The sequence below is a fragment of the Stigmatopora argus genome, chromosome 6 (genome assembly GCF_051989625.1).
Source record: "Stigmatopora argus isolate UIUO_Sarg chromosome 6, RoL_Sarg_1.0, whole genome shotgun sequence".
NCBI classification, from domain to species: Eukaryota; Metazoa; Chordata; class Actinopteri; order Syngnathiformes; family Syngnathidae; genus Stigmatopora; species Stigmatopora argus.
The window spans coordinates 19,441,690-19,469,686 of record NC_135392.1 but is presented as its reverse complement, the minus strand read 5'-3'; the positions used below and the strand labels follow the sequence as shown (position 1 = coordinate 19,469,686).

The 27,997-nt window shown below is 40.5% G+C and overlaps 1 protein-coding gene across 2 annotated transcripts; it reads left to right on the top strand.

The window, feature by feature from the left end:
* Positions 1 to 27: 27 nt before the first annotated feature.
* On the top strand, positions 28 to 27,636 carry ube2v1 (ubiquitin-conjugating enzyme E2 variant 1). Of its 2 annotated transcripts, XR_013300555.1 has the most exons (6): positions 28 to 128; positions 9,139 to 9,287; positions 17,345 to 17,470; positions 18,331 to 20,109; positions 22,380 to 22,619; positions 24,989 to 27,636. XR_013300555.1 is itself a non-coding variant. In XM_077602396.1 (4 exons), exons 1-4 carry the CDS (start codon positions 107 to 109, stop codon positions 18,472 to 18,474), a joined length of 441 nt encoding a protein of 146 aa, XP_077458522.1. In that variant the 5' UTR covers positions 28 to 106; the 3' UTR covers positions 18,475 to 22,202. The 2 variants fall into 2 exon arrangements, 1 of the variants encoding a protein (XP_077458522.1); XM_077602396.1 differs by lacking the exons at positions 22,380 to 22,619; positions 24,989 to 27,636 and having other exon boundaries at positions 18,331 to 22,202.
* The last annotated feature ends 361 nt before the right edge of the window (positions 27,637 to 27,997 follow it).

Sequence of the window (27,997 nt, the reverse complement as noted above, 5' to 3'; positions counted from 1 at the left end):
CCAGTTGGGGGCGGTAATACACAAAATGTTGCCCTCAAATCAACAATACTACAGCAATAACATGAAGAACAACATATACTAAGGTACTAGAGAGATTGTGACAAAGATGGCGTGCGTCGCCGGATCTCGTAAGTCTACTTCGTCGTTATCTTTTAATGTGTTTTTATTTTCATAAATGTATTATTCTCGACTTGGTCCCTCATTTGGTTTTGATAGCTTCATAATAGCAAAACTGGCCACTAACCATTATGAGGCATGATGAGATTTGCCGTTTCAGAGAATATAAGAATTATAGGCGCAGTTAAACATGGTCACAGTCGTCGCAATGTTTTCTTAATTGTTGTAGACAGCATCCCCTGTAAACGCAATTTGCAGCTGTGGTTGTAAGTGTTGCTTTCGGAACTCATTTGAGACATTAAAAGAATTTTATTGACAAGGCTTTGGATATTTAAGATATTCCAAAAAAGGATGACGAGGTGGTCATTTAGTAAAACTCTTGTCCCTCAGTGGAACTGAAAGTATCGGCCACTGATACGTTCAATTCTGGTCTGAGACTGCTGTAGTGAGCCGCACTTCAAATTTGGTTGCCCTCTTCCTTCAGGTTTTATGGCAAAGAGGCAGGAAATGACGGGCGCGCGCATGAACGGCGTAAAATCAAGGCGACGAGGTCCCTACCGAATCCCAATCGAGCGCTTCGGGCAGTGGATTTCAACTCCCTCTCATTCGAATTGCAATTTAATTAAATGTAAAGATACCATATTGATAAATAAACGTCACGCATTAAATAAATACAATTAAATTACGCCATTGATTTTTTTCTGTACATTGAAGGAAATCCCAACGATGACGCCACCACGCAGTTCTAGCACAGCGTAATTAATAAATGGAGTGTGTCGTTGAAAAACTAAAAGGTGTACAATAAACAGGAGGTGATCTGCCATCACTTATGTTGACGTAGGCTCAATAAGTCAAATGGCCTAGGAGCTACTGAAAAAAATTAGGTGTTAATAACAGTAATACATGAATAATTAATAAATGGAGTGTATCGTTGAAGAACTAAAAGCTGTTCGATAAAGACAAGGTAATCGCCCATTACTATCCATTGACTAGCTATTGAAAAATAGGTGCTAATAACAAATTAATAATTAATGAATTGAGTGTGTCGTTGAAAAAATAGGTGTTCGATAAACACAAGATAATCAATCGTTTCTGTAAATTTGGTGTCAATACATCACATGGCTTGGGTTTTGTTTTTAATTAAAAAAGCAAATGTGTAAGAAAGCCATTTAAAATAGTTGTGCCAAATTATTTTGATTCACATAAAACACCTCCATTCTTCTTTTCTTGCTTTCAGTATTTTTTCCTTTGTCAGATCAAAACATTGTTCATGGGACCACCTGTCACACTTGTCACACTGGATTTGTAGAATGAATTGAATTGAATGGTTTTATTGTCATTATACAGTATAATGAGATTTAAAGTTTTTACCACGTAGTGCACAACTAACAAAACAGACATAAGTAATCAATAAATAAGAAAAATAAGTAGTCCAAGTGTGATCAGCAGGTAAATGGGAGTTTTACTCCAAGTCATTTGTCTTGTGGCGATGGCTCAATTGTCTGTGATATTTGAGGGATTACTGTACTCGCTTAACTAAGCGTGGGATGGAAACATGTTAAGTAACAAAACGACCTAAAAACTCCATTGTCTGTTCTGAACAAATTAGTCAAAACATAGGCTTTGTTCTTATTTTTTAAAGCATGAAGGTGGTCAAACTTGTTGATTAAAGCTGGCTTTACCATGAACCAGGCAGCAGCATTCCCACACATGATGTTCCGCATGTTCAGTTAATCTTTGACTAGAAATGTTCGGGAAGGCATCTGCTTCCCAAAAAACCTGGTGCCTTTTCCTGTTAGGGCAGACGTCGCCGACATGTGCCGCTGGATGCCCGGCAGACACGGCTGTATGTGCCACCGGACCGCTGGCCGAGAAATTAAACTTCCACTTCACTTCTCCGTGCCGTCTACCCGTCAATTAGCCATGCTTCCGAGTGCTCCATGCAGTGTGTTAACGTCCTATCGTCCATCATAATGCTGGTTCATTTCATCCAGCCGCTACACCTCAGACGTCTTCACCTCACGAGAATTTATTTTATTATTTTGCACCACGAGGTGGCTCTTTCACGCATATCCTCCCCTTTATTTTATTTTTGCTAAAAATGAGACCTGGAAGTCTTATGTCTTTAGCAACACGCCACAACACGTATGCATCTCCAGAGAAGTATGTTCACGTCCTGTGTTTCCATTTTAACTGCACGGCAGAGCCCATTAACATTAAAACCGTTCCAACCAGCTGAATTGTGTACAAAGACTTGTACTTCCAATCAATGTTCCCTCTAATTTTTCGTTGGTCTGAGCAGAAAGTCAACCTCCCTGAGCGCACTGAGTACCAGTGTGAGCGACATCATCGGTACTCGGATGATTCGCCTAAAGACGTTTCGCCGACGGACGTTTGACAGACGGGCAGGTCGCCGAATGGACGTTCCGCCGAACGTTCATTCGGCCGAACGTTCATTCGGCCGAACGGAGGTTTTGCCGAAACGGGATTCGCGCGCTCGCCCCGCCCCCGGATCGTGTGTGTACAAGTTTTTCAACCTCGGCCCGCGGGCCATATATGGCCCGTTAGGATTTTTAATCCGGCCCGCCGCCGGTGTTGTCCAAATTATAGTAAAAATCAATGTTAGTCTACCATCAATGGCAGCCCGGGAATAAGCACTCTTGGGCGGGCAGATGTAGCAGAACCGAGACGTAAAATGACAGCAATCGGGTCAAATCCATCCTAAAACAGCATTTAATGATTAAATACAAATACTGGAGCTCTTTGGACATTAGAACCGAGCCCAGGGAAGTGAATTCCTCAGTAAAATGTCGTGATGATATCGCGATGGAGGCAAAAAAACGTCTATATAAGTCCATTCGCCAAACGGCTCAAAATGCTCTAAAATTCGGTCAAATCCAGCCGAAAACAGCGTTTAATGATTAAATACAAATACTGGAGCTCTTTGGACATTAGAACCGAGCCCAGGGAAGTGAATTCCTCGGTAAAATGTCGCGATGGAGGCAAAAAAAATGTCCATATACGTCCATTCGCCAAACGGCTCAAAATGCTCTCAAATTCGGTCAAATCCAGCTGAAAACCGCGTTTAATGATTAAATACAAATACTAGTATTTGTATTTAATCATTAAACGCTGTTTCAACGAACGTTCATTCGGAGACCTGTCCGTCTGTCAAACGTCCGTCGGCGAAACGTCTTTAGGCGAATCATCCGGTCACGACATCATCATTGCTCGCTATGGGCACACCAGTATCACACCTGCCACAAGCAGGTGCATGTCAATGTTCCCTCTAATTTTTCATGTAAAACATGCTGCAAAACACGAAAAACATAAGTGGACAGAGCTACTGCCACTGGCTGCCGCTTAAACGGCGCCATCATGAAGAAAGGGGTAAAAAAAAAAAAAAATCCGTGTTTTTTTTTTTACTGCGCGCCATAGGATTGCGAGAGTAGTGCGCAATTGCGCACGCGCGCAGCTTAGAGGGAACAGTGCTTCCAATGGAACAAGGCTGTTGCCCCTGTATATCCTCCTGACTACCAGTAGTTCAAATTTGTTCTCTGTAGAGGACATTTGTAAACCTAAATATCTCCCACCCAGTGCATCCAATCACATTAACTCCTTTTGTACACTATAGAGGACATGCAGAGCTTTCCAATGATATCAAATTATTTTGCACTATTCCAATTACTTCACATAGATTGGGTAATTTCAAAATAAATGTGATTGGACAAAAAAATCCTGGTAGTCAGGAGGATATTAACGGCGAATGTTCGGAGCAAGTAGAAACTTTCAAATTCCTGGGAGTCCACATCTCTGCTGATCTCACTTGGGTCACAATCACCACAGCACTCATCAAGAAGGCGCATCAGAGACTACATTTAGACTACTCAGGAAGGAGCAACTGAACACCAACCTGCAGAGGTTGTTGTTCAATACTATAATTAATCCTCAAAAATACAATTTGCCTCATAATTCTGCACTCATTGTAAAGAACAGATTAAGGGTAGATTACAGGCCACGTTGCATGGTAATGTTGCTGAAATCAATATCGTCCTGTGACACATTTTACTACCAACCTCAGATCACTGCGGTCAAGTGAGCCGCTGTTTCTCTTTTCGTAGTCAAGCCAGCCGCGCTTCTTTTTCGGTTACCCTCTTCCTTCAGGTTTTACGGTAAAGTGGGAGGATGCGCGCATGACAAAGAAAAAAAAAGAAGAGAATGACATCACTGCCGAATCCCAGTCGAGTGTTTCGGGCAGTGGATTTCAACTCCCTCTCATTCGAATTTAATTACATGTAAAGATGCCATATTGACAAATAAATGTCAGTCTTTAAATAAATGAAATAATGCCATTGAATTTGTTTCTGTACATTGGAGGAAATCCCAGTGATGACGTCACCATGCACTTCCGGCACAGCATAATTAATAAATAAGTGTGTCGTTGAAAAACTAAAAGGTCTACAATAAACAGGGGGTAATCAGCCATCACTTGTGTTGATTTGGGGACAATAAGTTAAATGGCGTGGGAGCTATTCGACAAAATAGGTGCTAATAACAGTAATAAATTAATAATTAATAAATGAAGTGTGTCGTTTAAAAACTAAAATGTGTTCGATGTGCAGAAAGTAATCACCCATAACTTGAATTGAAATGAATGCTTTTATTGTCAATATAGAGGTATGATGAGATTTAAAGCTTTCAACACATAATGAACAAAAAAACAACAGACAAATAAATAAATAAGTAGTCCAAGTGAGGTCAGCAGAGCGAGAGCGCACTCGATGAGTCTGTGGATGCAACAACAATCAAACAAACATAGATAATCAAGATATAGTAATGATAAATAAATAATCACTAAATAGTCATAGATAAATAAGTGGTCAACATAATAAATACGCATTATCAGTACTATGAAGACCCGAATAATAGTAGGCACTGGAATAATAGTAGGGAGTGGAAAATTCCAAATGAATTAATAATAGTAGGCACCGGAATAATAGTAGGCAGTGGAAAATTCCAAAAATAATGAATATTAGTAGGCACGAGATAATTAGTGTCTAAACAGATTCGATGCATGTTTTTTGTAAAACGGATCTCGTTTTACGCATTTCGGCTCTAATCCGGATCGTCTCGGTCACTGGTAGCAGACGAAAACGTCATCGTCAACTACTAATATTGTCATGCTTTAAGCATGATATGCGCACACGCATTCCCCTTTCACACGAAACAGGAAATGATTAAATCATTTCCTGTTTCGTTATTTAAGCAGCTATGAGTCATAGCGCTTGGGTCCGAATACATTCACGGTCGCGTCACGACAACGCGGCGCGACCATAACACTTTTACGTGCACCCTATGTGAGTAAATATGTGCCGCGTTGCATTTGTACGGTTTTCTATTGCTTAATACGGGGAATTCCAATCATAAATACGGGGAGGAATTGGCCCAGGTTGACAGGTATGACATTGTAATTATGTATATTGCAACTCTACCAGTGGCAATTGCACGTTCTTACTAGTACTAGTACGTTAGTAAAAACAGCACGTGTGCTTTACACGTAGAAAGTTAATGACATAGAACAATGTTGCTGCTGCACGGACTTCATTGAGGCAAAAATTAATAATCGTAGGCACCCGAATAAGAATCGTAGGCATACGATTATTCGGGTCTTCATAGTAGTAGTAATAAGACTCGATTAGGTCCTAGGCGCACAACGCGAGTTGAGTATGGTGACAGCTCTTGTGAAGAAACTATTGTTGAGTCTGTTTGTCTTGGCTGTTATGGCTCTGTAGCGCCTTCCAGAGGGCAGCAGGTTGAAGTGGTGAAAGCTGTGATGCATATTGTCTTTTATGATGCTCTCTGTCCTAAGGCACCGGGATTCGTAAATGCTGGACAGGGTAGGTAGGGGGCAGTTGACGATCTTTTGGGCTGTGTTGAATTGGATTGGATAACTTTATTCATCCCGTATTCGGGAAATTACGTGGTCACAGTAGCAAGAGGGTGAGGATGCAGAAATAGGAAAGGCATTTTAGACATAAATAGATAGGTAATAAGTACGTTAATAAATAAGTACACGAATAAATATATAAATAAATAAGCGTGTTGATGAAATATATATATATACACATACACATACGTGTACATACATATATATACATACAGACACTCCCCTACTTACGAACGAGTTAGGTTCCGAGCGATTGTTCATAAGTTGAATTTGTTTGTAAGTTGATTCAGTGCTATATTTTGTATTATAATTTATGTTTAAGGCCTATATAAGTATATTGAAGGTTTATATAAGTGCATTTGTATGTTTAAGGCTTGTATAAGTAACACGCATTGGTTTATACTGAAAAAAACATTTAATAAAATGGAGAGAATATGTACAGTACTGTATAGAGAGAGAGATTTATGTATTAGAAACTGGCCGAAAGAAGCGATCTAACGACGATTGCACAGTTTTCTTTTTTTTTCATCATAATTGATGCGGTAGCACTGTATGGCATCATTCAATTGATTTGCAAACTTTGTGCAACGTTCAATATTTGGGTCCTGCTGCTTGATCTTTCTGTTTATAAATGGTACTGACGGTCGAACGATTCAAGTTGTATATGTCTCACCACTCTCACGCGCATCAAGCTTCGTTATTATTGCCACTCGTTTCAAATGAAATGGCTTGCCTCTTCCTTGCAACTCCCTCAATAGAAGCCTTTCGCTTTTTACCAACCATATTCAATAATGGATGCACGAGATATTTAATGATACAAATGAAAAAGGTTCTTGGCGCACTGGAGATACGTTCACGCACTTCCGCATTGCAACGAATTGGACAGAAGAAGGTAGATGCTGGGTGAGCTGAGCCCTCACAGCGCCAGGCGTCGGTATTAGCGGCGGAAAGAAGCACTACTCGGGGAAAAAAAATACAAAATCGAACTTACAAACATTTTTCGACAAACGCAATTTGCAGACATGTTCGTATGTACCGTTGTTCGTAAGTTGGATGTTCATAAGTAGGGGAGCGTCTGTACATACATACACACATATATATATATACAGTGGTACCTCGACATACGAGCGTAATCCGTTCCGAGACTGAGATCGTATGACGAGGTTCTCGTAACTCGAGCGGACGTTTTCCATTGAAATGAATGGAAAACAAATTAATTCGTTCCAGCCCTCTGAAAAAACACCAAAAACAGGATATTGGATTGGAAAAAAAATGTTTTAGTTCTTCTAATTCGCCATCTATTAACAAAGTAACACATAACTAGTGGTTTAATAGTAATAAAATGTGTTTAATCTAACTAAAATTGGGCAGATTTCGCCGATGGGAGACAGAGACGTTTGGGGGCGTGGGGTTCTTTTTTTCCCACGACAAAGCACTCGTAAATGGAACAAACAAATTTAAATTAACTTGGATTAATATATACAGACACTCAAACATACGTTTAATGTAACTTTACACAAAACTGAATTCTAATTTTGTTGTAATCTTTTGTTACCTTCGTTTTTCGGGTTAGCGGTTTGCCACGCCTCCGCCCTCACGTTCGCTATTGATGGACTGTTTGCTGTTGTATTGCCTTCAAAATATTCCCAAAATGATGCACACAAATGTCCTCACAATAGGATAACACACGACCACTTGCCAACGAGAAATAGTCTTTAAAGAATGATCGCGGGAGCGTCTTTCCCTAGAAAGAATAACAGGAAATACAATAGTTGCGCTTCCCAAGTATTGATTGTGGGTAATGAAGTTTTATTCTGAGAAAGGTTGCCATTGCCTATGGGTGTTTTGTGCAGGAGTATACTTCATTACCCAGAAAGCCTTCTTTTTGCATGCGCGTTGTGCGTTTCCTGGTCCGAGGAGGAACTCGTTTGAATTAATCGTTCCGTGCTCGTAAATATTGTTATACACGAAAGATATGCAAAAAAGACCTGGCTTGGTCGCATCACGAAATTTTGACCGCATAACGGGCGAATTATTCGATCGAAATTTCCCCCGTAAGACGAGCATTTTGTATGACGAGCGGTCGTATGACGAGGTACCACTGTATAAGCACATATATACACATAGATGTACATGCATGCATACGGTAGGTCTTAACACTCACCCATTTTTTGTCAAAGAGCCTGACAGCTGATGGGAGGAAGGATCTCCAATGAGGGTGCCGCAGTCTATTGCTAAAAGAGCTTCGGAGGGACTCCAAAGACTCATGCAGGGGGTGGGAGGTGCTGTCCATGATGGACATCATCCTGGTCAGCATCCTCTCCGCTCTCCCACTTCCTCCACAGAGTCCAAAGGACAGCCCAGAACAGAGCTGGCCCTCCTGACCAGCTTATTCAGCCTGTTCCTGTCCCTCTCCGTGCTCCCGCATCCCCAACAGACCACTGCATAAAATCTTCCGCTTATCCAAAGTCGGTTCGCGTGGGGGGGGGGCAGTAGCTTCAGCAGAGAAGCCCAGACTTCACTCTGCCCAGCCACTTTATCCATCTCTTCCGGGAGGACCCCAAGGTATTCATGGGCTAACCAGGAGACATAGATGAGGGTGGAAACATAGATCGACCGGTAAATAGAGAGCCTCGCCTTTTGGCTCAGCTCCTTCTTCACCATGACGGACCGATGCAGAGTCCGCATCACTGCAGACGCTGCACCGATCTGCCTGTCGATCTCCCGCTCCATTCTTCCCTCACTCGTGAACCAAGAAATTTAAACTCCTCCACCTGGGCAGGGACATTTCAACTATCACAAAAGTTGTCAATTTATTAGCGGATTGATAGTGACAGCATAGTAGGCAGTCATAACAACCTTTGGAATTAAACCGTAACTACGACGTGGCCCGTGACAAAGACGAGTTTAATGCCCCTGCTGTAAATGTTTTAAAGGCAACCAAGCATACGTGATTTATAAACTGCTTTTCATAGAGGGTTTCACGAAGCGCATTCTATGGCACACAGACATTTCAGACAGAGCTTTGGTCTGAATTTTTCTTACTAATATGTCCAATACTGTTTTGTATGAAGATGTCGTGGTTCCCCGTGGTTTCCGTCTGCTAGAGGAACTGGAAGAAGGTCAGAGAGGATATGGAGATTGCACTGTGAGTTGGGGCCTTACCAATGATGATGATATGACTCTTACTCACTGGACTGCCACCATCATCGGCCCCCCTAAGGTTAGATGACTCCAGCCCATAAATCACAGTGTTACTTTTGTCATCAATTACAAGATCTGATTTGCAATTATATGCAATTTTATTTGTGATGTGTGGTCAGTCTTACACTTTACCTAATCTTGAGTGTAATAAACTGCCTGGAAAAACAACAACATTTGGACTCTATTTTAGGGACTTTTTAAAAACCTCAATACAGTAATCCCTCGAATATCGTAGTTAATGTAGACCAGACATGGCCGTGATAATCTAAAAATCGCGAAGTAGGGTCACCCCTATTATAACTGCCTTTTTTCCCCTTCAGTGCTTCCGCTTGCGAATTTTCACATTTTTCTAAACTGAAATAAAATAAAATAATTTGTATTCAGAGCTGAGTCCTAGTAGCAAGCGAAAAACATCGGAGTGGCTTCCGCTTGGAAGTTTTAGTGTGGATTTTCACATTTTTATGAACTTAAAAAGAAAAAAGAATCTTTATTTCAAAATTGCCCAATAATGATTCATGTCTTGTCAAACGATTCCCAATTCTTTAGCTTCTAAAACTGGTTCTTAACCTTGTTGGAGCTACCGACCAAACCCCACCAGTTTCAGATGCGCATTCACAGAACTCTACTCTAGCGTAAAATAAAAAAAAAGATTTATTTCAAAATCAAGATACATGAATTCCTCGTAGCACTGATTGGCCAAGCAATGTCATGTGATCATCGGCAGCCAGTGATGGCCAAGCAGGCCATGTTATCATGTATTGACATGATGAGTTGATGTGTCTTGACCTCAGCGGCAGGGGGTCCACCGGAGAAGAAGCACTGTTCTAAAACCTGGATGGATTTGACTTGGAAATTAAATGCCAAATCGTTTTGTGGAGCCGTGAAAGTAAATTGTGTGTTTTAGATGTATCGAGATTGTGTATTGTTTTACCCTTTTAAAGCCACATTTTAAATCCTACAATTAATAATTTATTACAAAAAATGTTAAAAATTAATAAAACTTTAATAATTTCCCTTTAAAAAATCAAGTCCAAATACACATTTTTAAAAATCTCAGAATCTAAATATTTACACATTTTAATCCATATGAATTTTTTTTAAATCTAAGATTTAGAAAAAATAAATCAAACTGAAAATACTTTCCCCTTTTATTCATCAATGTAAATAAATCAATAAGTAAAAATAAAATATTTACTGTTTTCCTTTTTAATTAAAAAAATATCTTCCTCTGCTTATCTGAGGTAAGGGTCACGGGGGCAGCAGCTTCAACAGGGGAGCTCAGACTTCTCTCTTCCCAGCCACTTCATCCTGCTCTTCCGGGAGGATCTTATGGCGTTCCTATATGTGTGTGCGTGTGCGTGTGCGTACTTCCATGCATGCATGTATGTGTGTGTATATATATATGTGTGTGCGTGTGCGTACTTCCATGCATGCATGTATGTGTGTGTATATATATATATATATATATATATATATATATAAATATATATATATATATATATATATATATATATATATATATATATATATATATATATATATATATGTGTGTGTGTGTGCGTGTGCGTACTTCTGTTCGTGCATATGTGTATATATGTGTGTATGTATGTATATACATATATAGGTATATATATGTATAGGTATATATATATGTGTATGTGTGTATATATATATATATATATATATATATATATATATATATATATATGTGTATATATGTATATATATGTGTGTATGTGTGTGTATATATATATGTATATATGTACCTTATTTTCACGACTATATGGCGCACCGTTTTTTTAGACGCATATATATTATATATGAATATCAAACCCCAATAGCGCTGGCTACCGGAAGCAGCCCCAGACTCTATTTCCGGTTTCCGGTGCGCAGTGACTGCTGGGATATATAGTTCTTGCACGCTACACCCACACGCTAAAAACACGTTTTTAAAAAGGCAACGGAAGCAAAACTGAGTTCGGTTGTACTTTATTTAGCCATTTTACAACTTACTCACGTCATCATCACCCACAAATCCATCAAAGTCCTCATTTTCTGTGTCCGAATTGAACAATTATCCAAATGAGTCATCGAAAACGCTGAGTTTTATATGTTCGTCCAGGCGGCCACAATCCATTCTCAAATAGTAGCTAGCTAGTAGCTAGCGTAACTATCCCAGCGCTGCCTTCCACGCTTCTTAAAGCTGTGTTCATGTCGATGTCCAGGCCACAATCCATTCGCAAATAGTAGCTAGCTAGTAGCTAGCGTAACTTTTCCAACGGTGCTTTCTAGTAGCCAGCTAGTAGCTAGCGTAACTTTTCCAACGGTGCTTTCTAGTAGCTAGCTGGTAGCTAGTGTAACTTTTCCAACGGTGCTTTCCATGCTTCGTCAAGCTGTATTGATGTAGATGTATACAGGCCACAATCCATTGGGTGTATTGACAAAAGAACTACTACATATCCCAGCAGTCACTGCGCAGTACTTTGTCTACGGGAAAATAGTAGAGTCGGTGTACCCTATCAACTGATTCATTTTATTTTATCGTGATAACAATTTGAGTATTGGCCCATATATAAAGTGCGCTGGATTATAAGGCGCCCTGTCTATTTTGGAGAAAATTTAAGACTTTTATGTGCGCCTTATAGTCGTGAAAATACGGTATATACATATACGCTTACGCATTTTGCTTTGTTGTTCTGTCTGATCACCTTCTGCTACTGTCACAATGTAATTTCCCGAATAAAGTTATCCAATCCAATACAATACGCATATGCATATACACATATATACAGAAGGTAATTACAGACGCTCCCCTACTTACGAACGCAATTGGTTCCGAGCGATTGTTCATAAGTTAAATTTGTTTGTAAGTTGATTCAGTGCTATATTTTGTATTATAATTTATGTTTAAGGCCGATATAAGTATATTGAAGGTTTATATAAGTGCATTTGTATGTTTAAGGCTTGTATAAGTAACACGCATTGGTTTGTACTGAAAAAAAAACATTTAATAAAATGGAGAGAATATGTACAGTACTGTAGAGAGAGAGAGAGAGATTTATGTATTAGAAACTGGCCAAAAGAAGCGACCTAATGACGATTGCAGTTTTCTTCTTTTTTTCATCATAAATGATGCAGTAGCACTGTATGGCATCATTCAATTGATTTGCAAACTTTGTGCAACGTTCAATATTTGGGTCCTGCTGCTCGATCTTTCGGTTTATAAATGGTACTGACGGTCGAACGATTCAATGCCCGTGAAACGCTCATCAAGCTTCGTTATTATTGCCACTCGTTTCAAATGAAATGGCTTGCCTCTTCCTTGCAACTCCCTCAATAGAAGCCTTTAGCTTTTTACCAACCATATTCAATATTGGATGCATGAGATATTTAATGATACAAATGAAAAAGGTTCTTTGCACACTGGAGATACATTCACGCACTTCCGCATTGCAACGAAGAAGAAGGTAGATGCTGGGTGAGCTGAGCTCTCACAGCGCCAGGCGTCGGTATTAGCGGCGGAAAGAAGTACTACTCCGAAAAAGGCGCGAAATACAAAATTGGACTTGCGAACATTTTTGGACTTAAACGCAATTTGCAGACATGTTCGTATGTACCGTTGTTCGTAAGTTGAATGTTCGTAAGTAGGGGAGCGTCTGTACCTATCTTTTCTGTAAATTTCGTGTCAATCTGCCAAATGGCTTGGGAGCTATTGAAGATATTAGGTGCTAATAATAGTAATAAATTAATAATTAATATATGGAATGTGTTATTGAAAAAATAAGAGGTTCGTTAAACAGAAGGTAATTACCTATCTTTTCTGTAAATTTCGTGTCAATCTGTCAAATAGCTTGGGAGCTATTGAAGATATTAGGTGCTAATAATAGTAATAAATTAATAATTAATATATGGAATGTGTTATTGAAAAAATAAAAGGGGTTCGTTAAACAGAAGGTAATTACCTATCTTTTCTGTAAATGTTGTGTCAATCTGTCAAATGGCTTGGGAGCTATTGAACAAAATGGGTGCTAAAACAATAATAAATTAATCTGTAATCCTTATAAAACGTGATTTATGAATGTGTGAGTGTGTGAGTGTGTGTGTGTGTGTGAGTGTGTGAGTGTGTGAGTGTGTGAGTGTGTGAGTGTGTGAGTGTGTGAGTGTGTGAGTGTGTGAGTGTGTGAGTGTGTGAGTGTGTGTGTGTGAGTGTGTGAGTGTGTGTGTGTGAGTGTGTGAGTGTGTGAGTGTGTGAGTGTGTGAGTGTGTGAGTGTGTGAGTGTGTGAGTGTGTGAGTGTGTGAGTGTGTGAGTGTGTGAGTGTGTGAGTGTGTGAGTGTGTGAGTGTGTGAGTGTGTGAGTGTGTGAGTGTGTGAGTGTGTGAGTGTGTGAGTGTGTGAGTGTGTGAGTGTGTGAGTGTGTGAGTGTGTGAGTGTGTGAGTGTGTGTGTGAGTGTGTGTGTGAGTGTGTGTGTGAGTGTGTGTGTGAGTGTGTGTGTGAGTGAGTGTGTGTGTGAGTGTGTGTGTGAGTGTGTGTGTGAGTGTGTGTGTGAGTGTGTGTGTGAGTGTGAGTGTGAGTGTGTGAGAGAGAGTGTGTGAGAGAGAGTGTGTGAGAGAGAGTGTGAGTGTGTGTGTGAGAGAGTGTGTGTGAGTGTGTGTGTGTGAGAGAGTGTGTGGGTGTGTGAGTGTGTGGGGGTGTGTGTGTGAGTTTGTGTGTGTGAGTGTGCGAGTGCGTGAGCGTGTGAGTGTGTGTGAGAGTGTGAGTGTGTGACCACCCTCCTTTCCTTTGCTTATTCTAGAACTCGGCATTAAAGTAAAAAAATATATATACATATATATAATGTGTGTATATACCGTATTTGCTCGCATATAAGCCACCTGCACGTATAAGCCGCACCCTTAAAATTGCCTTGAAATTTTTGAATTTTACAATTTCTCGCATATAACCCGCCCCCTTGATTCCCAATTTTCACCTCCATATTCATGGTTTTAATAGTGAGTACAAATGTGTTACTTTGAAGGGAAAATCTTAAGAAAAATCATCACAAGTGGTGTTTCTGAGCTACTGTATGAATAAAAAGCACATTATTAGGGTCAATATCATAAGTTAATATGCCTGTCTTTGTAAATGCAAAATATCAAATTATTCAATTTCGAAGTAGAAATAAGTATCTTGATGAGAACCTGATGCTTTCTAATTACAGAAATTACAATTTTCTTACCAGAGGTTTAAGATGTTGAGGCAGCCATATTGTTTCTAATGTCAAAATATCTCAACTCTTTCGATGGTTCATATTTTTCCAGTTGTTGTCACTTTCGAACAAGAAATACAATGAAAAAAATAATAATAGCGAGTTAGCGTAGCGTTGCGATGTTCTTTGATAGCGCTGGGATGCCTCATCAACCCAGATACTCCGGTCAGAGAGTGAGACGAAGGCACACAGATGATTCTTCAGCTTCTTTTATATCAAATCCAAGTAATTGACAATGTAGAGCATTCTTATTTGACAACACATTCCAGTCAACTTTGATGAACTCTGAATCAAACTCCGCTGGAAACGTTTGCGGTGCTCTCTACTAAAGACTTCAACTCAAACTACAACTATAGGACCCCAAGATGTCCGCCTAGGCTGCCTGAACGAAAAGAAGGATATAACCTGCCTTTTAATGAAAACAACGGAAAACACAATACATTTATAACAATCAAAGTATTCAAAGTAAAGCAAATGTGTTGATAAATTCCACCGTGGCTTTCGAATTGGAACTTGCTGCTTCCCCGTGTCTAATAACCGAGTGTATTCCAGATATTTTTTTTAAATTTTTCGAACCAGCCATGACTCGCTTTAAAGGGTTCTGAAGGTGTTGAAGGCTCCCCCTTTTCAGATCCTTTCTTTGTTATTAAATCCACGTAAATTCCGCTGGCTTTTTCACATATAGTTGACTCGGTCATGCTATCTCCTGCTAACTGTTTATCTTTTATCCACAATAAAAGAAGGCTCTCATCTCGTCATGAATGTCACTGCTCAGGCGGAAAAGCAAGCTCGGTGACACGTACACCACTCATATTTTTCAATTATTTCGCGCTTAATGTTGATTGTCAACGTTCGCCTTTTCTTTGCACAACTCTGCAACTCTGTTCACTTTGTATGTATGCATTGACTAACGGTGGGGAAAAAACGGGGGAAAATGCAAAGCTCCGCCCCGTGCTCGTAGATATATTTTATACACGAAAGAGATGCGGCAAAAAAAGACAGTGCCATGGCCACCTGGCTTTCTTGCATCACGGAATTTTTTCTCGTATCTAGGGCGATTTATTAGATCGAAATTTTCATCGTAGCTCGAGCATCTCGTAGGTAGAGCTGCTCGTATGTCGATGTACCACTGTATTTCGAAATAAAGGAAAGTATCAGCCGAATTCGCTTGCGTCGTGACGTCACGCGCCGACGCAACAGTGCCATTTTGAAGTGTAGTTTTTTTTGCATGTCATGTTTTTATGCCTATATAAGCCGTACCCTCGATTCAGTCATCATTTTTTGGTCCGACAAAAGCGCCTTATATGCGAGTACATACGGTATGTGTGTGTATGTTTGTGTGTGTATATGTATGTGTATATGTATATATAATGTTACTTTCAGAATTGAATAACTAGTAATTGTATTACTTTTTTGAAGAGGCAATGATAACTACCGTATTTACTCGCATATAAGCCGCATTTGTCGGACAATGATGACTGAATCGAGGGTGCGGCTTATATGCATATAAAAAGACGAAGTGCACGAAACTGCAAGGTGACAACGCCATAACACCATAATGTCTTGACGCCTTGACGCAAGACAATGCGGCCGATACGGCAATTTATTTCAAAATAGAGAAAATATGAACAGATAACCCGCTAAAAAAAATACATTTTGACGTCTATGAATGAAATTAAAGGAAAAAACGTGAAAAAACTCACTTGTGCCTCCCAATGCTCGCTCAGGGTGTCACCATTTTACCTAGGGCCGCCATCTTACCTAGGGCGCTGCTTTCTTACCTAATTTTAACGTGCTCTGACTGGTCACACGCGAGTAGCCTTGATTTTTAAATAAAACAAAATTCACTTCAATTTTTTTTCGTTTTATTTCTTGTTTGAAAGTGACAACCATTGCAGTAATATGAACCATCGTGTTAGGGCTAATCCCCAACATCAAAATAATCTTCAAGCAGAGGAGGCATCCTCCGTCGGCCGGCAGGAGTGGTGAAATGGCAGGCCGCTTTTCAAGATGGACGGGACTCACTCGCTTCTTTGTCTCTTGTCTCGCCCCCACCCTACCGAAGAGGGAGGGAGCGGACGGACAGAGCACACGTGAATCTGGTAGCTTTCCCCCTGCCAAATACACCCCCGAGAGAGGGCCGCGAGACTTTTATTTAAGGTAGGCGGAGACAAACTTTAGGCGGGAATACATGAACAAAGAAATGGGCGGTGACATAGTAGATGATGCCTTTTAACCTATAGGTGTTATTATTGTAAAATTCCACAAGGTAGCGTCTGTGTAAAATTCTATTCTAGTTGCTAAAGCTAAGAATACAAGATAAATACATTCCATATTTCACACATCGAAATAATTTAGATATTTTGGCATTAGAAGCAATATGGCTGGCACAACTTCTTAGACTTCTGGTTAGAAAATTGTAATTTCTGTAATTAGAAAGCATCAGTTTTTCATCAAGATAGACATTTCTTTTTTCAAATTTGAATAATTTGATATTTTGCATTTACAAAGACAGGCATATTAACTTCTTTATGATATTGACCCTAATAATGTGCTTTCGATTCATACAGTATTTCAGAAATACCACGTGTGATCATTTTTCTTCAGATTTTCCCTTCAAAGTAACATGTTTGTACTCCCTATTAAAACCATGAATATGGAGGTGAAAATTGTGAATCAAGGGCGGCTTATACGCGAGAAATTGTAAAATTCAACAATTTTAAGGTGATTTTAAGGGTGCGGCTTATATGCGAGTAAATACAGTATGCCTTTTTACTTTCAAAAAGTAACTTGACCAACACTGCTAATAACACATTTTTTTGTTTGTAGACTGTCTATGAAAACAGAATATACAACCTGAGAATCGAATGTGGACCCAAATATCCATATTATCCTCCAATTGTGCGATTTGTGAACAAGATTAACATGATCGGAGTACATGCATCAAATGGTGTTGTAAGTACTATGTAGATTTCAACAACCACACTACAGTATTTCTGCGACATGTAGGAGCGGGACAGTCCACTTCTCCTTCAAATGCACTTTTTACCTTAATTCTTCACGTACCTCTTATCTGCAGACATGTTTAATTCTAGTGGATGGTCGTAGTTTCAGTGTAGGTGTGTACATGGGTTAGAACTCCTGAGTACCTTGCGATACAAGGCTCACAACAATGATTATCTTAGAATATTGTAATTCAACAGTTGTCGGGTCACTACATCATTCTACGATATTCTACAATACAACCAATATACGGAAAACGAGCTCTCTTCATCCTTCAATTGCGAATTGAAGAGTTCACTACTAGACGTCCAATCCATTTGAAGTGGGTGGGTGTCAGCAAATGAACAAACATTTATCCCTTACCACCCTTCCATTTCAAACAGATCTGAGGTCTTCAGCCTTCAATAGCAGCCAATGAGTTATTTTGGGGGGGTTATTTCCAGTTTATTTTGGGGGCTTCATTGTGAATGTTGTAACAATTCTGGCTCACTTGTTGTAGATTTGGGGGAATTACAGTTTCAAACCTGATTACTTTGTTTACTGATGCAGGAATGTCCCCAAATGAATAGGCTGTGACTTAAAATAACAATCATTTAAAATGAAGAGGAAGTGACCTGGAAATGCCCACCAAAATCTGTAAGACTGGCCGTGAATACAGTGGTATCTCTACTTACGAATAATTTTAAATATGAAATCTTAAGTTTCCAAAGGGCTTTGCTAGGTGAAAAAAGAGTTCAAACTTTACATTTTTAATGTAAATGTTGACCTACTGTTTGTTACCTGACATGTCCATAATTTGCTGTTCTTCGTAGGTGGACATAAAGGCTCTGCCCTCCTTGTACAGATGGAAACACTCCAGCAAGATGTGTGACGTGCTCATGGAGATCAAACGCCACATGACATTAAAAGAAAACTACAAGCTTTCCCAGCCACCTGAGGGCCAAACATACAACTGATGCATCCGCCCGACCATTCCCTGTCATGCACATGCAGAGAGAACGTGCATGTGCACTTTACATTACATTCCACAAAGTCAACACTTACTATACCACTCTAGCTTCACATATGTCATTGTGTCCAAGATCCTAAATCTCTCATTCAAAAACATGTATTTGACTGTTGGAGACGTAATTAAACGACTTCAAATTGTCCTCAGCTACCCATATCATACCACACAAAAGACATGACGCTACAAGTTTCAATGGGGTTGCGTCCTTGCGTTGTCTTCAAGATTGTTAAATACCAATGTGCATACACATGTTGGAATACTAAATACTTCCTCAGTAGGACTGGTTAAGGGTTATACAGTCATACCTTGAGATATGAGCTTTATGCGTTTCCGGGACCGAGCTCATGTCGATGTACTCGTATCTCAAATCAACTTTTCCCATAAAAATGAACTTAATACAAATTAATTTGTTCCCACTCTGAAAAAAACACCCAAAAAAGGATATTCCAATGGAAAAACATTTTCATTGGTTCTAATTCACCAACTACTAACAAATAACTATCTAGTTCAGGGGTTGGGAACTTTTTTGATGGAGAGAGCCATAAACAATTCATATTTTCAAATGTGATTCCTTCAGAGCCATAGTCAAAATTTGAAAGTAAAAATAGAGAGAGAGGGGGGGGGGGAGGAGAGAGAGAGAGAGAGACTTTTTGGACGGTGCTCGTAATCTTACCTTACATTGAACTTAATTCTAATTGTGTTTAAATTTTTGTACTTTTCTTCTTCTGGCTTGGCTCTTTTTGCCTCGCTTCCACCTTCACTTTTAGCTGGAGTTTTTTTAAAGGAAACTGTCTAGGGTTGTTTGGTTTTGTCTCCCCTTCAAAATATTACGAAAATGATGCTCACAAATGTCCTCACAATAGGATAACGCACAACCACTTGCCAACTTGTCCGGGTGCACCTCCCGTTTGGAGAGACAGATCCGTCACACGTACACCACTCATGTTTTTCGATTATTTCGTGCTTAATAATGATTGGCTTTATGCAGCTTTTTTTCGCACTACCCTTCATTGTACCTGCTTGCTTTGGACCCAATTATTTTCCCTTAATTCTGCACTGAGTAACCCATAAAAACACAAAAAAAATGCAACACTCCGCCCAGTGCTCGTAGATATCTTTACACGAGGCGAGAAAGCTATTATCATAAGCAGCCTCTCGTCTCGGCCACCTGGCTGTCTCGTATGCTCGTATCTCAAAATTTGTCTCATATCTCAAGGCAAATATTCGCTCAGAATTTCACCTGTATCTCAAATTTCTCGTATGTTGGGAGACTCGTATCTCGAGGTATTACTGTAATTGATTTAAAGCATAGTGCTGTTAAGCAAAATCGTGAGCATTGAATGAGTTAAATTTTTGCAGAAACACATTACAGTGGTACCTCTACTTACAATGCTTCAACTTACAAAATGTTCATGCTGCAGACTTCACTCTCTGATGCAAGACATACTCACTAGCTTCACTCCTCTCAGCATAACCCACGCCACATAGCTTACTTCACAAAACGTTACACTCACGTTGCAGTTCAAACCCATCAGTCCTCGCGCCCGTCAATGCACCATGAGGAGCATCACGTAGCACCAACGTGAGTAACGATAGAGACATTGAGAAAGAGTAAGCAAGAGAGAGAGAGATATTTTAGCGAGACCAACTCCTTCAACTATTGCATATTTGAAATGAGGTGCTTTCGATTTTTTTATTGTTTGTTTTGGTGTAGCGGCGTCATTTTATTTGCTTAATAAATAGTTTTCTTACATTTTAGCTTGGTTTTTGCATTTATAAATGCATTTGCATACATAATTACTTACTTTGATCATTTTTAAGCATTTATATTGGCTAGTAATAAAGATTGTGAAATTAATTATGCTCATTCAATGTAAAATGCTGCTCAAGTTACGAAACAAGTTCTGGAACCAATTAATTTTGTATATAGAAGTATCACTGTATTTTGCAATTTTTTCTGAACCAGATTGTCCTTCCCCAAACAAAGTCTTAATGGTCTCTCTGTTTTAGACAATATTCTAGTCATACTGAGATCCCCATGTCCCGAAAGTCAGAGAGATGGTAGAAGATTTTGTTAGTCCCTTCTCTTCAGAAAAGCACATCTGATTCCAATGTCAGTTGTGGACATGTAGCAACTCTTATATAAGGCTAAGCACAATTGGCCCATCACTGATGATGGTTAGCTTCTGTGTGTCAAATGTTTTATAGTGCTTTCTGATGGTAGTTAATTCTGAAATCCTGGACAACCTGTGAGCTTGGAGAAGGTTGAGTGGGAAGGTCTCTGCAGAAAGCTGATTTTGTCTGACACTTATGTTATTACCACTTGCGAGTGGTTTATTCTTACGTTTTAAACTGGGATTTTAGGGGGTTGTATTTTTTGTTTACTTCAGTTACTGGACTGACATGTACCCCCTGAAGTATTAGTTAACTTTCATGTAGTCATCCCTGAAACTGGATGTATTTTAATTCAATTTAAGGTGATGGGACCTATTGCATGGTTTTGTTTGAATTAAATGTTATTTTTGCAGTGGTGTTTTGATTTTCCAAGGCCCTAAATCAATTTTGCAAAGTACAAGAAATTATTCAGTGCAAATGCTTTCAACTCAAAACAATGTTACTGGTAGTAAAAATATATATATTTTTTGAAGGTATTTTCCATCTTTATGCTCATAGGGTTTAACCACTCAATTTAGTGTGTAATGAATCCTTCACATAACTCTTTAAATGAAACACCAAATTACAAATTGCCACAAATTACACTGCATCTACATTCATGAAAAAGTTTGGGCACCACTGATGACTTCTCAAGATTTTACTTTATAAATCCTTAGTTGTTCGGATCAGCAATTTCAGTCAAATAAATCATATGGCAGACAGTGATATTTGAGAAGTTAAATGAAGTTAATAGGATTTACAGAAAGTGCAATAATTAAACAAAAGTAGGTAGGTGCATAAATTGGGGCACCTTTACTGTTTTCTTGATTTGAATACTTTTAGCACTAATTATTGGAACACAAAATTTGTTTGGTAAGCTCAATGATGAGCTGTATTTAAGGTGGCCTTTGAAGAGTGGAATCATGGGAGCCTCCAAAAACTGCCAAATTACCTGAAAAGAAAGATTGCTAAACATCATTGTTAAGGGGACGGATACAAAAATTCCCAAATTTATGCACCTGCCTACATTTGTTTAGGTAATTATATTGCACAATTTTTGTAAATCTTATAAACATAATTTCACTTCTCAAATATCACTGTTTGTCTGGGCTATGATATATTTAACCGAAATTGATAATCCAAACAACCAATGATTTATAAAGGAAAATCTTGAAAATGATCTGTGGTGCCCAAAGTTTTTCATACGATTGTACATGCCCATTCACTCATGGAAAGGTTAATTTTGTACAATAATTAAAATTCAGTTAAAATATTTCAAATTCAAAGTTTGAATGTAGTTCTTGATAGAATTTTTTTAACTAAGATCATTGTTCTTTTAATGAACTATTGTATTGTTTCCCTCCTCCCAATGTGTTTCAGGGGGCTTATTTACTTTGAGATAATCAGATTTATTGTTTGCCCAAAGAGAGTGGAACTTTGTTCAGAAATGAGAAATAGTAGTAAGTCATTATAAATTAAACCACAGTAACAATGAATTAAAAAAATAAAGTTTTAATAAGAGTCAGTCTATGTTTAGTTTATGTTATATCTTTGAGTGCACTGCTTTGAATGAATTATTAAATGTTAAAACGTAGACCGTAGGTGTGTTCTAGTAGCACCTGTTTTAAGATTTGAGAGGAGCGGCATCCTACTAATCCTTCTTCTTCTTCTTCTTCTTCTTCTTCTTTTTCACCTCAGGCGCCTGAGGATTACCCTCAGCAGCGCTAGGGCTGCCACTGGAACACGGATAAGTTCATCCAGGGAGTTGCCCAAGCCGCGATGGTAGCGTTCGGTCATTAAGGCCGGACAGCGGAGCCACAAGTGTTCAGACGACTCTGTTTCCTCGTCGCACAGGCGGCAGCGATCCGAGTCGGATTTCCCCACAAGGTGGAGCCAACGGCGGAGCAGGGGGTGGTGTCCACTGCGGAAGCGAATCAGGTCTGTGCGGTCTCCTTTCGATAGGGCAAGTTCTTCCTCTGTGACTTTTGTAGTGTAGGTCTGCAGAAGGCGGGGGTGGGAGAGGGGGGGGGGGGCGATCTTCACGTTGGATGATGGCACGTCTTGTGGCTGCGTCCGGGGGGGTATTGGTTTGGTCATCTAACGAGCCAAGTTTAGCTAGGGCATCAGCCAGGTCGTTTCCGCATATGTTGCAGTGGCCCGGGATCCACAGTAGCTGCAGTCGCTTAGGCGGAGGGAAAAGGGCGATGTCGCCCTGAAGTCTCCGAATGGCGGGGTCTTGCGTATGGGGGTTTCCCATGGCTTGGACCAGCGATTTGCAGTCACTGAGGATAATTGATGTCTGCCAGTCTGCTGTTTCCCTCAGCCAGCAGAGTGCCTCGGTCAGTGCCACTTTTTCAGAGTGGTAGGAGCTGCTGCGGCTGCCAGTGGCACCATGCCATTGGTGGATGATTGCAGTCTCCTTAATGACGACAAAACCTGCACCACCGTCCGCAGTGCCTTCTTTGGTGGATCCATCTGTGAAGATCTGTAGGTCCGGTTTACCCATGCTTCTGATGAGCTCTTCTGCCTTATCTCTTTGGGTGATGGTCGGCATGTGTTTAGAGACTGCGGTAAAGGCGGTTTGGATGGGGGGGGGGGGTAATAGCCAGGGTGGGCAGGGATGGGAAGAGTATGTGCTAGGGGTATGGAGTTCGAGAGCGGTAAGACGGGGAAGGGTCGATGATCGCCAGTCTGGCTTCTTTTGCAAACGCATTTTAACGTTTTCATGGAGGAGGCGGTGTCGGGGATCAGAAGGAGGCAGCTGGTTCCAGGCATCCGCCTTAAGAAGTGCTTGTAACTTGAGGCGGGATGAGAGGGGTGTGAGATGTGCCTCATGTAGGACTGCTTCGGTGGGGGTAGACCTGAGGTGGTGGGTTATGGCGCGGGCCGCTTCCAGTTGGGCGGTTTCAAGGGATTTGAGGTGAGTTTGGGCCAGCCAGGGGGCCCATGCCGGTGCTGCGTACTCCGCAAGACTTCTCTGGGTGGCAATATACACCGTTCTAAGGTCGTTTGGTTGCCAACCCCAGGATGTGCCACTGAGTTTGCGGAGGAGGTTCGTTCTTTTGGACATGGTTTGGCGGACCTTTTTCGCTTGCTCTGCAAACGTGAGTTGTCGGTCAAAAGATACGCCAAGAAAAGTGGGGGTGGGGTTATGCTTGAGGGTGGCGCCATTTATTAAGATCTTTGGTTGCCATTTGGCCTCAGCTGAGTCCAGGCTAAAAAATGACGCCTCACACTTGGTGGTGTTAAGGTTTAGGTGTGCCTCGGAACTCCACCTCCAGACTTTTTCCACCTCCGCTTGAAGTCTGCTTTCCACCTCCTCTTTGTTCCTACCCCGACAAGCAAGAGCCAGATCGTCTGCATAGGCGCTGACCAGGGTGGAGTCGTTGAACTTGTCGAGGAGGTCATTAATGTAGATGATGAATAAGAGGGGTGACAGGACCGAGCCTTGGGGGAGCCCTTCTTTGAAGGTTCTGCTCCTGCCGATGGTATTGTTGATCCTGACCCTGGCTGTGCGATTTGTGAGCCAGTTGGCGATCCATCTGATGAAGCGGTAGGGGACCCCCCAGGTCTGCCATTTTTTGTAAGAGACCTGTTCTCCATACCTGGTCGATCCTACTAATCCTGTTTGACCAGCTCCATACATGCCACTTGCCAGACAATTGCTCGAGTCCCTCAAATCTGAGTCACGGGCAAGTCCTTTGGTCCAAGTCGCAAGTTCGTGTTGTAGGAAAGTTGAGTCATAAGGTTACGCCAAGTCAAACCGAGTCACAACCTTGTCAAACTAAGTCGGGCCAAACCGAATCACAAACTTGTCAAACTAAGTCGGGTCAAGCCGAATCACAGCCTTGTCAAACTATGTAGGTCAAGCCGAGTCACAAACTTGTCAAACTATGTCGAGTCAAGCCGAGTCACAAACTTGTCAGACTAAGTTGGGTCAAGCCAAATCACAGCCTTGTCAAACTAAGTTGGGTTACAGTGCCATGAAAAAGTATTTGCCCCTTCCTGATTTCTGTGTTTTTTTTGCATCTTTATCAGACCATCAAATACATTTTTGTATGACACAAAGACAACCCCAGTAAAGAGAAAATGCAGTTTCTAAATGATGATTTTATTGGCCAAAGCAGAACAAATTGCAAACTTGTCTGGCCCTCTGTGAAAAAATGATTCCCCCCCCTTTGTTAAATCACAAAATAACTGATTAATCACAATTGTAAGAAAGCTGAGTTCAATTTCACAGGCCACACCCGCACCTGATTACCACCATGTGTTGAATCATAGAAAACTTAAATAAAATGTGTCAGCAGGCTACAAGATCAGAGCATCATGCCACGATCCAAAGAAATTCAAGAAGAAATGCGACAAAAAAAGATGGACATCTATCAGTCTGGAAAACAGTTACAAAGCCATTTCCAAGGTTTTGGGGCTCCAGCGAACCACTGTCAGAGCCATTATCCACAAATGGAGAGAACTGGGAAGAATGGCAAACCTTCCCCAAAGTAGTCGGCCAGCTAAAAGAGTGACGATGATTCATCCAGGAGGTCACAAAAGAACCTAGAAAAACATTGAAAGAACTGCTGGCCTCAGTTAAGGTCAATGGGCATGACTACTACAAGAAAAACACTGGCCAAAGCTGGCATCCATGCCAGAATTCCAAAGCGAAAACCATTGCTCTGCTGGCCTATCTTACGTTTGCCAAAAACATCTTGACGACCCTCCACACTTTTGGAAGAACATTCTGTGGACTGATGAGTCCAAAATTGAAATTTTTGGTGGGTATGCGGCCCGTTACATTTGGCGAAAAAATGGCTCAGCATTTCATCAAAAGAACACATACCATCAGTTAAGCATGGTGGTGGCAGTGTGATGTTCTGGGGCTTCATTGCTGCCTCAGGTTCAGGACGACTTGCTGGAATTGATAGAAGAATTAATTCTGCTGTCTACCAGCAAATTTTGAAGAACGTCCGGACCTCAGTTTGTGCGCTCAAACTCCAGCACTCTTGGAGCAGCATGACAACAATCCAAAGCGCACCAGCAGGTCCACCTCTGAATGGCTTAAAAAAACAAAAAACAAAGTTAAGGTTTTGCAGTGGCTAAGTCGAAGTCTGGATTTAAATCCTGTTAAAATGCTGTGGTGTGATCTGAATGAAATGGGCTGTTCGTGCGAAAAAAACCTCTAATATTGCAGAATTGTAACAATTCTGCACAGAAGAGTGGGCCAAAATTATTTTGTTATTGCTAGGCTAAAGGCGTGCCACGCCCTTGCAGCATAAATGAATCTATCGTGCATTTTACCACGAAAGAAGGGAACTTTCGGAGGAAGGCCACAATATCCTTTTCCAAGGACAGTTAGCAAGTGGTAACCACGATAAATAAAAAAATGAACCAGCATTGTGAGGGATTCACGCTGTAGATACGGCCGTGAAGCTCGTGATGAGAGGAGATCTTATATGGTTAATGACAAGATGGCCGTAGCCATTGAATTTGGCAATCGTCTTGACAGTGTCATGTTATTGAACAAAAGCATATTTTTTACATAAAAAGAAATGGCGGTCGCCATGTTCCTTGTGCGCCAAAAATCTCTCGCAAAAGCTCATCCTGCTGCCCCTGTAGCGCCTCCTGAAGATTCCATTGATGATCAAATGCCTCTCGAAACTGACAAAGAGGACTTGACCAATAACCTGTTTATTTTTTTTAATGAAGCAGGGAGGAACTATTTTCACTGTGTTCAGTACGGGAATTCTTTACATGAAATAATTCTTGCAATGAGAATTTTTTTGCCAGGCCTGTGAGGGTGGTCAGTTTTTTTGTATTGTGTTTTTTGAGAGGCACTTTTTGTTTCAAACCTTGTGGCTCTGTTTCGACATGCGGAGGGTGTAAGCATCTTCAGGAAACCTGGGTGCTTTGTATGATCATGATTCCACATTCTCTCCACTTATATATGCTTCATACATGTAGAGAATTTTTTTTTGCAAGTCATTCTAAACAATTTTTGGTTAGTTGTGATGAATAGAAATTGGAAGATATACCAGCTTGTTGATCTTTATCTAAAGAACGAGGTGTCCAAAATTATCCAACGCAAACAGCGCAGTTCTGACTGTTAACTAATTGCAACAATGTGATTATCTTCTCAGCCACCCCCTTTATATATCTATATATGTATGTGTATATGTGTATATATGTACAGACGCTCCCCTACTTACTAATGAGTTACGTTCCGAGCGATTGTTCGTAAGTTGCTTCAGTGCTGAATGAGCGTAAGGCTCAGAAGAATACGCCGCTGCTGCTGATCCTTGAGCCACATGGTGAGAAGTTTCTCCATCTCTTCTATGATTTTCCCTCTTTTGCTAATGATCGTCGATTGCATCGGCACTGCACCTTTCACGTGTTCCATTATACAATCTTTCTGTTCATAAATGGTACCGACGGTCGAACGATTCAAGTTGTATGCCCGTGCAACGCTCACCATTTTCTCACCCGCATCAAGCTTCTTTATTATTGCCACTTTCGTTTCAAATGAAATGGCTTGCCTCTTCCTTGCACTACCACCCTCACTAGAAGCCTTTCGCTTTTCACCAACCAAATTGAATAATGGATGCACGAGATATTTAATGATAAAAATGAAAAAAGTGAATCGCATTCACCCCGGCAATACTCCGGAAATGGGACAAGGGTACTCCTGAAAAGGGGTCGACGGATGTTGGCAGCTCTGCAAATCCAACGCGGCAAATATTTTCACACACACACAGGGCACAGGTAAAAGTCTAAAATGTAGTACAAAGTGGACGACTTTCGGCCCAGGTAGAATAGGTTCTTGCCACCATCTGGCGGACAAACATGGGTACTACGTCTCCTAACGACCGCGGAGGGAACTATTTCAACGGTGCAGGGCACATTTTCATATGCTTTATTTATTTTAAGACATTAATAAATAATTGCCTTATATTTTTTCTCATTTTTGTGTTTCCTCACATCTTTCATACAAAATTGGGACACTGACCCATTTTAAAGGGTTTAGTTGGTAGTTGTGTGAGGACCGTGGAACGAATTAAAGAATTCACACCTCTACTTACGAAATTTTCAAGTTACAAAAAAACTTCTGGAAGGAATTAATTTCCTAATTGGAGGTACTACTGTTGTACCTCTCCTTACGAATGCCTCTAGGTTCGAAAGTTTCAGGTTACGAAGTGTTTTATATGGAAATGAGTCACTAGAGATACGAAAAAGATCGAAGTTACCAAATCCCAGAAAAAGTAAATGCATTTCTTTATCCAGTATTTTATTTTGAATTCCCGTTATTAAGCGATTAAAAACTA

What these genes read in the sequence shown, in the direction of transcription:
- ube2v1 (XM_077602396.1), top strand. Translation starts at nt 107, where the DNA reads ATGGCGTGCGTCGCCGGATCTC. An exon ending in GGCGTGCGTCGCCGGATCTC is followed by an intron (nt 129 to 9,138) that starts GTAAGTCTACTT and finishes TTTTGTATGAAG; the next exon opens with ATGTCGTGGTTCCCCGTGGT. An exon ending in CCATCATCGGCCCCCCTAAG is followed by an intron (nt 9,288 to 17,344) that starts GTTAGATGACTC and finishes TTTTGTTTGTAG; the next exon opens with ACTGTCTATGAAAACAGAAT.